This window comes from Stegodyphus dumicola, chromosome 12, assembly GCF_044657685.1.
Source record: "Stegodyphus dumicola isolate Sdum_Otavi_A_Nest chromosome 12, ASM4465768v1".
NCBI lineage: Eukaryota > Metazoa > Arthropoda > Arachnida > Araneae > Eresidae > Stegodyphus > Stegodyphus dumicola.
Genome location: NC_140779.1, coordinates 67,835,628 through 67,850,361, shown reverse-complemented (window position 1 = coordinate 67,850,361; position 14,734 = coordinate 67,835,628). Strand labels below are relative to the sequence as shown.

Here is a 14,734-nt window from a genome sequence, read left to right as displayed (position 1 = left end):
AACAGCAATCTGGTAAACTACTCAAATTTTTTCTCCACGCTTTGTTTTCAATATGAATTTTAAGATTACAAATAAAGGAATTTTTAACCTTGCTGTCTATGATCTAACAAGTTATTTTACAAGATGTTTTATTGGAAATATTAAGCATTTTTGGTACTTTTTTGCAGATCATCCATTGTCTCAGTTTCAGGTATATAACAGAGAGATGGTATCCCCTGCAGAACAATTCTCTTTTGGAAATTAGATAAATATTTGTGTAATTATTAGCATTCTTGAATTTTTAAACATGAAGCTGGTTTACCTTGATTGGTTATGCTATGTAAGGCAGCAAAATAATCTGAAAAAACAACAGCACTTGAGAAATATGGGAGTCTGTATTTTAGTGTTAGAAGGTCTCATCTCATCATGAAAGTCCATCTCAGCACTGTGAAAAATGAGAGGTAAATAACAGAAGAAAATACTACTGAAATTACCAGTACCAGCTTTACACTATCTACCAGGTTTAGAGCTATCTGTGTAAATATGCAGTGATTCATTATTTGGATAATGTTTTTGTTCTATCGCTAGGGAAAACAAAATTTCTAGACTGCAGTTTGATTTCAGAACAGTCTCACAAAGATCCAGTTGCAAAGCAGTCTTTGGATTTCAGCAGGATAAGAGCACTAGTAAGTGAGATGGGTAAAAATTTACTTCATATTTTAATTTACCCTTCAAAGGAAACCCAACAAAACCCTGAGAAGTTTTAAACCTTTGTGTTTGGCAATTAATCATAAGGCTCTTAGGCATATGAAGTCAGAAAATTTTTTCAAAAAGCTATAATTTGGAAATTTTTATCTCACATAACTGGGAAATTTCATGATAAATTTATATATGAAGTAGTTCTTAAATATTTATAAACTTGGCACAGAGGCAGCCTATTGATTAGGCACAGCAGTAGAGACTACCAAAACTGGCATTTTATGAAGTGGTACCTTTTAAATGACCGAATTTTATGAATATGCAATATGAAAAATTACAAGCAAGTATTAGACTGCAACTTGGAAACACGCTTCAAGATAACTATATCTTGTTTACAACAGTTGTTCATTTTATTTATAATTGGACATCAGTGAATTTCTGTGAAGCAGAACTGAGATTATCACCAAATACAACCACAGATTGGTATAATTACCTCAGAAAAGTGTGTGTATCTTCTACAGAAAAAGAAGAATGCGAAAAACTAGGTGGCACTGGATGAATGACTGAAATAGACGTAAAGATACCTAAACAAACATTTCTCTCCAAAGTTGGTAATGAGTTTGTGACTTTTTAGTGGGAGATGTGAATAATCAAAAAACTTATTTTTTGTTCCCTTCCCCCCAATTACTAGAACAGCAAAAAAAATTCACACAAGCATTCTAATGATACAAACCTAACACCATGAAGATAATAAAATACAGTGACTCTTCTTTATATGCACACTTTTCATATGAGATTTTTAACTTTGTTGACTTTTTGAGGAAGATATTTAGAGGGATTTTAAGATTTGGCAAAGGCCAAATGATGCAATGTCAGCCATAAAATTCTCTCATGTAAAAGGCATTATTTGAAGCAAAAGACTTCGTTTAAATTGTGATAAGATGAAGTTTTAATACTAATGCAGAACCAAAACTGTGCTAATGCTGTAACAGCTTTAAATAGTATTAAAATCTTGTAGTTTAAATAATTTAAATAGATGAACATTAAGGTATTTGTTAATGGCAATATTTGAAACCAGACTCGAGTGCCACGTGCGACTCTCGCACGAAGAATGTAATTTATTTTTAAATTTAGAATATGTTTTCTCTTCTTGTTTGTATGTCGCCATTTTTGAGTGTTAAATAAAAGTTATTGCTGTGTTCCATCATTGGAGTTGCTCCATATCGCCAAAGAAGTATTACAATGCCAACAACTGTACCCAAAACTGTGTAACATTTTTCTAGCCAGCATAATATTTTTCAGACACAATGCATCTTGAATGTTACCATATATTTAGCGTCCACAGTTACCTTTGGTGATAACTGCTGCTTTGTTAATGGAAAAGTACTTCCCCCCAATAGAAAATTATGTAAAAACTTACGTAGGATCACGCCTTGCATTTTGAGCCAATGAGCATTGACTGTTATAAGGTATCAGTTCAAGCCCCCATACTTTCAAAGCACATGCAATCACCTGAACAGAGAAGTAACCACTATCATCTACATTTCCAGAAGGTTGCTGTTGGAAAGAAGAAGAAGAAAAAAAAAAAAAAAAAAAAAAAAGAGTTAAATTTAAAAAAAAAAAAAAAAAATGAAAAAAATAATAATAAAGATCTGCATGTGTAATAATTATCTAATATAAAATTCAAATTTATACATCTATTGATATTTGTTATGGATATTAAGCTAAGAAATTCATTATTTTACGAATTTAGGAAAATGACACAAAGTTAACAAATTAAATGCATTGATGTAATGCATGAAATTTTGCTTAATGTGATCAGGTTTGTCCATGGTTGATTGAAAACATTAAACAACAAAAAATGTAATGCAAATATGAACATAATTTAATTACTTTAAGGCACATATTCTAGAAACATATTTTACAGCATGTTTATTAAATAAAGTTCAAAATTTTAATCAAAATTATCTCCAGTTTTGAAAAAAACCTTGTTTATAAATTGTTTAATATTCATAGTGCTTCAGTAAACTATCTGACTGATGCTGCATTCTGAATCCTAAAAAAAGTTCCTATTTTCAGCATTTATAAGGAATTTTTTATCAACTTTATCTTTTTCATGACATTTTCTTTATACATGGATTTGTTTGCATCTTTGTGACACTCATAAAGAGCTGCAACTTGAAATTTTTCATTCATAAGCATAAAAATTTTCACAATTCACATCAGATGGAAATGCTGCATTATTCTCTTAAACTTTATTTTCTTAAGCATTTATTTAATGGTTGTTTATATTTAAAATAGTTAATTATTGTTTTTTCTGAGCTACAGACATATATTCAGCAGATACAACACACGGAAAAAAAAAAAAAAAAGTTTTCCTTTTCAATTTGCTCCTACATTCATGTTTATATTATGAAAATTTCTGGTTATCTTATGACAGTAATATGTTTTTTTCATCTTCAGTAATCCTTTGATTACATGGTTGAAATATGGTCATGATATTTGTTTGGACTGAATGCACAGTTACGTTTTCGGTTGACACTCATATGCTGTACTACTAAACTGCCAGTCAGAAGATGGATATCATTTCCAATTCATTTCCACATTTAAAAACTATTTATTAAAAACATTTTATATCATTGACAGTCTTTAGCTTAGGCTTGATTAAAAAAAAATATTTTGTAATTTTCATTACATTAAATGACTTGTTCATTACAGTAAGTGATGAATTGTCTATTTTTTGTACATAAACAAGTGGACCATCAACAATTCCTTAACAGTATTTGAAGGACAACAAAAAGTACAACCATACTAAATGAGAATTAAAACAACAATAAACAACAAAAATCTGAGAACTGTCTTTCCCTTTAAAGGTGCTGATAAATATTACACTAAATAAAAACATGACATGAAACAGCTTGCGACTTTGCTAGTCAAACTTATCTTTAAGCTTTTCATAAATTTAAAATTAATTAAAAAAAACCCTAATACTCAACAGCACCAATACGAGTTAAAAGATTCGTTTTTAATAACAACAACAACAAACAAAAAAACAAAACAATGAAAGTCCATTTACAAACAGCAGCAAATGCACACATTAGAAACTAATATATATCAATAAAATTTTAAATATGCATACTTCCCAACCTACCACACTCAGAAATCAGGAGATTTTTTTTAATCAGCGAGAAAAAGATTTTTTAAATGATAAAAATATATTTTTAATAATAAAGTAACTTTAAATAGTTATTAATTAATAACTGAAAGTTCAGTTACTAATTCTTAAATGCAAAAATATAAAAATACTTGCGTGTAAAAAAAAACATTATTTGCATCTTTTAACAAAAAATAAATACTTTAATTAGTTTTCATACGAATGCCACATATGCTTACTTTTGCTAATAAAAGTTTTTCTAATGTGTCATATCTGATATTAGATTTAAATTTAGTCCCTGTTTCTCAACAACACTGAAAATTTTTTTACACTCTGCATTATGCGCGGAACTGTGCAACATTATTTTAGACAGTTCACTATACTTTAAAATTCTATCAGCATCTTTTCTTTTTTTAATTAAACTCAAATGGATATCTATCCTAGCTTTACAACTTTATCCAAGTTTTCTAATTGTAAATTGCAAAACTGTGACTGCAATGTATCAGTTGCAACATCAATATCATCATCTTTTATGACTAAATAAAGTAAAACTAGAACTCTATTTCAAAAATATCTTATACCAGAAAAAGATGCATTTGCTAGAACAGAAACATCTGCAACTTTTGGCATATAAAATCACTTCATCACTGACAGGAAATTTATGTAGTACGTAATCACATACTCAGCAGAAGTAGCTTCTAATGTGGAAATAAAACTTATTTTTCTTTTCTTCTGAAAGTTCTTCCACTACTTTGTTAGTTGCATCCCCTATTACCAAATCTTCATCTTTTTTCTGATTTTCTATTTCACCATAAATCACATCATGTATAGAATTAGAATACAAAATAGAGATTTGGTTTTACAAAACTTTCATAAATGTAAACAGATCATAAATCGATTGCAAAACAAGAATTAATGGAATTCTGCTTTGCAGAGCTATATTAAGAACATTGAATGACAGCAAAATGAATTGTACATAAAAGCAAAAGACTTTGTTAAAGTTCAAAAACAAAAACATAAATATTCATTCTTCTCAAGATAAACTTACAGTTACCAGAAAATGTTTCCCTTCTTGAGCAATTTTTTTTTTTGAGAGAAATTTGTATCAGCTTTATGTTTATATTTTGTAGTACAGTACAAAGTCCGTAATGCAGACTCGTCGCGCGATTCCAGATTAGGAGTTTTTCCGGATTATAGATCATCAATTTAAATCTGGTAGGATAGCATGCAGAAATTATACAATTAAAAATATGAAACCGTAATTTATAAAATAAAGAGCAATTATGATCCAAAGGGTTCCAAATTTTACACAAAGAAAGCTTAATATTTATTTGTTTACTTTATTAAACATTTCTTTCAATGCAGGTTGTTTAAGTTGCTTCGTTTTTTGTGCTAATACGTTCTCTTTAATTCTATAAACAGACATAATTTCTTGTTCAGTTACAAAGTTCCACTGTTCAAGTACTGTAATTGCTGTGCCGAAAATACTGACTAGCTTGTCAATCGAAATTTTTTCGTTTTTTCTCTCTGTCACTTTCTTCATGCCTTTATCCATTTTTTGCAATAATTCCGCTTTTTGTTTGATTGACATTGAAACATGCTTTCGCTTTGTAGATCCTTTGGCAGCTCCAGAATTGGAAACTCTTTTTGACATAATCGAAAGTTCAAGCTTGATTTTTATAAAATTACTCTAACAGTCTGCAAAAAATAATAAGCCGGATCCAATTAGAAGATTAAGGCACAGCGCAATCTGCAACATTAACTGAAATAGATAATTAGATAATTTTAGCCTAGCTTATACTGTCCGTTATACATTAAACACGCATATGTAAACGTATTATGCGCGAGTGCATGAAGTTTGTAGCTTTGAGGTCCAGATTATAGATCATTCCAGATTATGGACATCCGGATTAAAGACTTTGTACTGTATTATTTTGAGAACTGCCAATTAAATTGCTCACTGGTACAGAAATTACTTTATTTTTCCCAAACCTATTTTTAACAGTGGATGTAGTAACTGAATCTTCAGGAAATAAAAGAAGGAAAGTCATCTGTGTACAATTTTTGAAAAGAACATGAGTATTTTACCTTTCTCACAGATTTAAGTACAATAAAAGATCGTAATTTCTTAAACTATTTGTTGAAAACATGCACCCACACCACTCAGCGACAGGATGAACAAAATAATAATCTCGATCTTGCTTTGTGCTCATTGGCTAATATATGCCCCATGACATGCAGTAGCGCTCGATGCTCACTGGAGAATTGGAACATGTTTTCAGACACGTGCTCTCGCTCACAAAGCAGAAGCAAGCCATAATTTTTCACTCATGGAACAACTTTGGTTTTGTTTTATATGTAATCTAGAGAAAAACCAAGTGCTTTTCAGACACTCAAAATCACTTTTTTTTTTTTTTTTTTTTGGTGCAAATAACGAAGCATTAAGCCAAGCTACATAAAATTCGTGAGAAATTTTAAAAAAGAGAAAGCTGGGACAAATATGTTGTCAACTGGGTAGATGGGAGAACGGTCAGAAATCGTGAAAGTTGGTAAATCTGAATATGTAAAATACAAGACTGTACTAATGTCTTTTTATACACAAACTTATACTTCTAATTAAATAAACAGATACTAATACATATCGATAAAATTTTAAATATGTAAAATAGTTTTAAAAAAATGAAATCTAAAGTTAGATGTTTAGCAAAGAGATGTCCGGGTTAATGGTTACTGTTGTCCCCTGTTCATATTTGAATCTGCAGCCATAGATTGTCGATTCGTGAAAATCCAATTCCTTACTATTTGCTAATAATATTACATCTTTTTATTATATAATCGATTTATATTTAATACTTCATTTTTTAATTTTGTGGTTTTCTATATGATAGGTCATAAAGCCTGAATTGGAACACTCAGCAAAAAATGCAATATTTCAAGAGACCTGGACAGAATCATTTGGAGTTATTGAACACAATAGGAAAGCATTATGCCTTCTGTGCGGGGAAAGTGCTGTGTGTCGCACATCTAGTGTCACCAACAGACGACACTTTAATACCAACCACAAGATTGTTTCCGAACTTGATGAAGCTGAAGGGAAACTAAGGAATTATAATTACCAGAAAGTCTTAGCAATAATCTTTCTGAAACAAACCATCTAACAATGGACAGCTTTCAAATTTCACTATGCCTGCCAAAACATGGTAAGTTGTTCTCTGATTGGGATTTGATTAAAGAGGTTATGTTGTTCGGGAGTAATTCCCCTTTTCATGGCTTTCCAGATAAGGAGAAAATTAAACAACGTATCGCTGAGATGCCACTTAGCAGAAATACTATTAAAGATCGAGTCCTGTGCATGGTAAGTGATATTGGTCAGCAGCTCACCGCTGACACAAAAGGCAGCCTGTTACTCAACGTGCTTGGATGAAAGCACTGATATAAATAATCATGCAAGGCTAGCAATAATTTTGCCTTATGCTGGTGGTGATACGATAAGAGAAGAGCTGGTTAAATTGGCATCTTTTCCCGAAAGAACACAAGGAATAGATATTTACAACTCTGTGATGGAAACTTTTTTACAACAAGATGTTAGACCAGAAAAAGTAGTTTCAATAACTAGTGACGGTGCGCCTTGCATATTGGGAACAACATATGGTTTCATGCAGTTCTTTGTTAAAGAAGCAAAATATCCAGTTATTCAGTTTCATTGTGTCATTCACCATGAAGATCTTTGTGCCAGGAATAGCTGCAAAATACACTGACTACCAATAAGTATTTGGACACCGATGCAAATGACGATATCTGCGGTCCTAAGGTACGTCACGGACTCCGCCGGTATATATGGTGTAGGAAACAGCATCGGCTTTAGTCGCATGCAAGATGCCTCGCAGTTCGGAGCTTTCTGATTTCGAGAAAGGTATAATTATCTAGTATCACAAATGTAGAAGATCCTTAAGGGACATATCTAGCGATCTGAAGTACCCAAAATCGACAGTGGCCTATGCGATTAAGAAGTGGAAGGTGAGCGGTGATTGTCGGAATGTGCCCCGAGTCGGCAGACCAACGAAACTGGGAGATAGAGACCGACGAGTGCTGTCCAGAGAAATTCGGAAGAACCGCACCCAACTGATGGCCCTCATCCGCGAGGAGTTTCAACAGGCATCCGGGAGTATTGTTTCAATTAATACCATCCGTAAGGAAGCACATCTGCTTGGTTTTCATGGTCATGCTGCTGCCCATAAGCCTTTGATCACAAAGTCCAACCACGCTGCTCGGTTAATTTGGCGCAAAGCACATCGAAATTGGACCGTAGATCAATGGAAACAGGTTCCTTGGAGACACGAATCAAGGTTCACCCTTTACCGTTCGGATGGCGTCTACCTGGGGAACGTCTCCTGTCAGAATGCATTGTGCCAACAGTCAAGTTCGGCGGAGGTGGAATTATGGTCTGGGGGTGTTTCTCCTGGTATGGGCTGGGACCCTTGGTTCCCATTTATGGTAAGCTCAACTCCGATGCCTACTGCACTATTTTGGATGACAATGTGCTTTCTACGTTGTGGCAGTTTTACGGGTTGGACCCCTGTTACTTTCAGGACGACAACGTCAGTTGTCATGTTTCGACGTTAACCAAGGCTTGGTATGGTGCCAATGGAGTTCATCGAATGGACTGGCCTGCCCAGAGTCCAGACCTGAACCCTGTCGAGAACCTCTGGGACGAGTTGCATCGCCGAATTCAGGGATGCATTATCCGTGCAAAATCGGCGAAGGAACTTTTGTGTCTTCTCCAAGCCGAGTGGAAGAAAATACCACTAGTTGTCATACAAAGACTTGTGGAAAGTATGCCCCGGAGGGTCCACGCTGTAATTACCTCTCGTGGAGGTTCTACCAACTATTGATTTTGAATAAAGTTAGTTTTTCTTTTCTACCACAGGTATCCAAATACTTATTGGTAGTCAGTGTATTAGACAATGTTCTCAAAGGTGTCATCAAAATCGTGATTTACATCATGGCTTGAGCTCTTAATTGTTGATAGTTTCAAGTACTTCTTGATGAGGTTTAAGCATAGTACAGTCAAAAGTCGTTAATCCGGACTTGTCGGGACTTCGGCGATTCCGGATTATAGATCATCAGGTTAAATCTGGTAAGATGGCACGCAGAAATTACAAAATTAAAAACATGAAACCGTAATTTATGAAATAAAGAACAATTATGATTTAAAGGGTATCAAAATTTACAAAAAAAAAAAAAAAAAAAAAAAAAAAAGCTTAATATTTATTTGTTTACTTTATTAAACATTTCTTTCAATGTAAGTTGTTTAAGTTGCTTCGTTTTATGTGATAATATTTTCTCTTTAATTCTATAAACAGACATAATTTCTTGTTCAGTTACAAAGTTCCGCTGTTCAAGTTCTGTAATTGCTGTGCTGAGAATACCAACTAACTTGTCAATCGAAATTTTTTCGTTTTAACTAACCTCTCTGTCACCTTCTTCATATTATTATCCATTTTTTGCAGCAATTCCACTTTCTGTTTGATGGACATCGAAACATACTTTCGTTTTGTAGATGCTTTGGGAGTTAAATCATCGGAAATTCTATTTGACATAATCGAAAGTTCAAGTTTACTTTTATAAAATTGCTCTTACAGTCTGCAAAAAATAATAAGCCGGATCCAATTCGAAGATTAAGGAACAACGCAATCATCAACATTAACTGAAATAGATAATTAGATAATTTTAGCTTATACCGTCCGTTATACATAAAACGCGCAAGCGAAAACGTATTCTGTGCTTGCGCACATGCATAAAGGTCTTACGCGCATGCGTAAATGCCTATGCTCATGTGTCAATGCGGCGCATGCACAGAAAGTTTTTAGCTTTGAGGTCTGGATTATAGATCATTCCGGATTATGGGTGTCCGAATTAATGACTTTTGACTGTATAACACTTTGCTTATGTGCAATAATGTCCGATGGTTGATTAGATAACATGCTTTAGAGAGATCTGTAAGCTGCTTGGATGAAATTAGGCTATAGTCAAAAGTCGTTAATTCGGACACCCATAATCCGGAATGATCTATAATCCGGACCTCAAAGCTACAAATTTTCTGCGAATGCGTCGCATTCACGCATGCGCACATGCGTTTACGAGTGTGCGTAAGACCTTTAAGGCTGCGAATATGCATGTGCGCATGCGCGTTTAATGTGTAACGGACAGTATAAGCCAAGCTAAAATTATCTAATTCGGTTAATGTTGCAGATTGCGTTGTTCATTAATCTTCGAATTGGATCCGGCTTATTATTTTTTGCAGACTGTTAGAGCAATTTTCTAAAAGTAAGCTTGAACTTTTGATTATGTCAAATAGAATTTCCGATATATATTTACTAATATATAAAAGATCTACAAAGCGAAAGTATGTTTTGAAATCTGAAATCGGTTTATCAATATCACGCTGCAGCGCAAGGAATTGGAAGTTGATCTGTCAGCACTATCCTTATCTTCAGGACAGATGTTTTTATTTTATTTAGCTTATAATTCCTTACTAAATGTAGTATTTGATCTCCATGTACTCTGTCTTTGATATGATTTAAATCAAGTTCCTCGTTATTATAATTCGCTTCCGATAGTGAAGAAAGTAACCCAGAGGTTATTGAAAACGAAAATATTTTGATTGAGAAATTAGTCGGTATTTAAAACACAGCAATTATAGGACTTCAACAGCGGAACTTTGTAACTAAACAAGAAATTATGTCTGTTTAATAGAATTAAAGAGAAAGTATTATCACTTGAAATGAAGCAACTTAAACAACTTACATCGAAAGAAATGTTTAATAAAGTAAACAAATAAATATTAAGCTTTTTCTTTTTGTAAATTTTGATATCCTTTAGATCATAATTGTTCTTTATTTCATAAATTATGGTTTCATATTTTTAATTTTATAATTTCTGCATGCCATTTTACCAGATTTAAACTGATGATCTATAATCTGGAAAAATCGATCGCCGGATTATCGATTTTTCCCGATTTTTCGAATTATAATCTGACAAATCCGGATTAACGACTTTTGACTGTATTATTTGAGTGAAAAAGGGCAGGGTTATCCACAGGTCAGTTATATGGTCTGACTTAACAACATTAGGTTTTTTTACAGATTTTAAACAAAACCTCGATGTACTGAACAAGCAACTGCAAGGCTTGGAAAAAAAGGCAGAAAGGATGTTTTGCAATATAAAAACATTTGGAAGGAAACTGAATGTTTTTGTAGGTACGCAGCTGAAATATTTTCCAAATCTAAAGATGTATCTAGAAAATTCTCCAAAATTTGCACAAAATTTCAATCGTTCAAGTCATCTACAATCAATTTATGAGCACCGTAGCAGCTAGAAAGGAGAATTTTTATGACAGATTTCTACAGTTCCGTCAGATGGAAACAACCATGTGTTTTCTTACCTTTCCAGATAAATCTAAGTTTGAAAACCTTGATCTTTTTTGCTTATAATGGTTAGATCTTGTAAATCTGGAAATGGGGCTATGCAAGTTCAAGAAAGCTCTTCGTGGGAAGGAAAATTCTCTGATCTGCATGCAACACTTGAGAAGATGGAGTATAAAGCGATCACACAGGGCAGCACAATTGATAGTTATGATAATGAAATCCTTAAAGCATGGAATTCTCTGCCAAATAAGTTTAAATCAATGAAAACACTTTAGGGTACTTGGCGGTCAAAAGTCTCAACTATACCACGAACTGAAAGATTTTTATTTTTCTAATTTCCTTACCTTTGGCCAGTATTTAGTTAAAGTTTTGATTGAACTTGTAATTTCAGTTTAAATAATGCAGTCTAGTAAAAAAAAAAAAAAAAAAAAAAAAAAAAATCTTACAATAGTTTTCTATTATTTTCTATTTTCTAACTCAAATTCAATTAAAATACTCAAACTTTTTCTTTCAATTTAATTTTACTAAAACAATTTTTCAAAATTTTTACATCTTTAGTAGTTTGCAACATCCATTTTCATAAACAGTAGCAGTTCACAATTTTTACTTTTTACACATTTTAATGCCTCAAAGTTAGCAACATTTTTGTGCACAAAACAAGCATTTTACATTATTAAAATTTACAGCATAGGTTTTTTAAATAGCTCTCACAGGTAGCAGCTTTACATAGTATTAGTGCCCTCTATTTATACAGTTAACAGTAACAAACTACTCAACTTCACCTAGTTTAGCAAATGCTAGTACAACTCAGAAATTCAAATATGTAGATGTAGGTAAGTTAAATTAAAGCTAAGGTATAAGGTTAGTTAAATAAAACTAAGGTAAGTTAAATAAACTGTAGGTAAGTTAAATAAAACTAAGGCATAAGGTTAAGGTAAGTTAAATTAGGCAAGTTAGGCAATATTTACTTGCCTATTTATTATTATTATTATTTATTATTCTTACTTTTTATTATTATTATTTTTATATTTTGATAGTTGTATATACAAGGGTTGGAACTTTAATAGTGGCAACTCGGCTGAAAAAACGCTATGCAACAAAACCAAAGAATATCGCGTATACCACACGTAAACTACATACCTACCTTACCTCTCAGCAAAAAGACTCGTCCTGCCTACGTCACACGCATGTGGTGTGACGCGAAGAACGGATCCTTGTATTAGCTCGCGGTCTAAAGTAAGTGTTGTCAGGATGTTTTCAAAACAAGAACAACGATGTTAGATAAAAACTGAATGTGCCAGAGATCGTACAGCATGAGTGTCATCAAGGGCTTCAAGGGGCTTCCAGGGAATCTGCATTGCCTTACAGAAGCATTCAATGAAGTGAAAGCATTCAATGAAGGACGCCAAAACGTGGCAGACATGCTGCAGCCAGGTCGTCCGAGTGTCAGCGATGCAGACGTGCAAGCTGTTGCCGCACTAATGGACAGTGATCGCCGCCAAACGATTCGTCAGCTGGCCGGACAAACAGGATTAGCGCATACGACTGTGCTGCACATTCTGAAGGAACGCCTGTCCATGAGAAAAATTGCTTCACGATGGGTTCCACATCAATTGCCAGAAATGCAGAAATGGCTACGATACGATGTTGCCCGAACCCACCTGGAGTGCTATGAGCACGAAAGAGATGCTTTTTTTATGCCGTATCATTACGCTGAATGAGACTTGGGCCCGATCATACCAGCCAGAACTGAAACGCCAATCAAACGAATGGCTTCATCACGGGTCACCACGACGTTTGAAATTTCGTCAGAACCCCAGCAATGTGAAAGTTATGGTGATTCTCGTGTACGACTGTGATGGTGTCATCCTAACGCATACCGTTCCCCCACAGCAGATCGTCACTGCGCAGTATTACTGCTCATTTTTGGAGCACAATCTCCGACCAGCTTTGAGAAAAAAACAGCGACACTTTCTGCAGAACACCCCTCTCATTTTGCATGACAATGCTCGGCCGCATGCAGCGCAAGCTGTGACTGATTTGTTCAAGCGATGGGGCTGGAAAGTGCTTTACCACCCACCCTACTCCCCAGATCTAAGCCCTTGTGACTACGACTTAATTCCTAAGATGAAGGAACCACTTCGTGGCACTCGCTTCCAAACTGTTCCCGAGATTCTTGTGGCAGTAGACTGGTCCATTCAAACTATCAACAAAAGGTTTGAATATAGGCGCTGCTACAGGTATTCTGCAACTTCCACATCGTTGGAAACAGGTTGTACACAAAGCTGGCGACTATATTGAAGGACTGTAAAACATGGTGACATGAATCGCTTTTGTATTCCTTGTAAATAAATAGTTGCCACTATTAAAGTTCCAACCCTCGTAGTTTAGGTTTACATGCATAATTCGTGTTGAGGAAGTTTCCTGTAGGCAAGAGTTTATAAATTACTTTGGTTTTTTACACTTAATTGACATTTAATTAATTTTAACTCTCGTCTTTAACTTGATTTTTTTTCAAATTTTTTAGTAATTCACAACTTGGTTTTACTTTTGATTTTGAATTTTACTTTTACCCTTGCCTGTATGGATGACGAAACACGAATTGAGTAATTGAAGAATTAGATTTGGAGGACACTTCCCCTTGATAAGTCTATCTCCTGCCTGCTCAACAATTATTCATTTATGCAATTGTTTTTTGGATAATATGTTTTTTCATTGTTTTAAATACATGCACTTAATTTACATATGCTCTTTGAATGTAAATGATATTGTAAATTGACATTTTAGTTTGCAGCAATAATAATTATTTTTATTTATTTTTTTCAATTAAAATTTAATTTAATATTAGCTTTATACAAATAGAGAATATTTGTTAAACCGTTTCCAGATAGGCATCCCACAGAGACATTCCCTACAAACATCTCTCACAGCGGGCGTCCCACCCATCAGTGGCATTGCAAGCATAACTGGGGCCCGTGGCAAAATACCTTTTCGGCGCCCCCCCCCTCCCAAAAAAAACACAGTGATATGATGAAAATCTTGTTTGGAGACCATATGGCGCCCCTCTGCGAGCGGCGCCCGGGGCATCATACACCCCCTTGCCCCACCCTCGCTACGCCACTGCCACCCATGCATCGCTGGAGAATGCACTGGGTGATGTGTAATGCAGTTTAAGCTGAAAAATTTTTGAAAACCACTAGATTGTGTCCTGTGTCCATTACTTTTGAACTGAATATGGTTTTAAGATCCTGACCTTCAGTTTGACCACATTCTGCATAAGTTTGGTGTCAGTTGTTGAGGGGAGAAGGCAAAGCATAATGTAAACAAAACAGAGTCCACCTCTTTAAATTCCCACATGATATAAACTTTTATGTTTCTGATATCCCTTTGAATCCTTTTTTAATCGTTCTTTTGCTACCATGTAGGGGCTTTTAGGGTTAGTATGTGGGATATTGTTATGCTTTCCATTGCTTTT

The 14,734-nt window shown here is 34.1% G+C and overlaps 1 protein-coding gene across 3 annotated transcripts in view; it reads right to left on the bottom strand.

Moving 5' to 3' along the window:
* Window positions 1–14,734, bottom strand: part of LOC118186377 (ataxin-3-like) — an 81,048-nt gene that overhangs the window by 53,631 nt on the left and 12,683 nt on the right. For all 3 annotated transcript variants that reach the window (XM_085806518.1, XM_035356454.2, XM_035356456.2), the window contains exon 3: window positions 2,099–2,235. In XM_085806518.1, coding sequence (XP_085662644.1) covers window positions 2,099–2,235 — 137 coding nt within the window. The remainder of the gene's footprint in view (window positions 1–2,098; window positions 2,236–14,734) is intronic.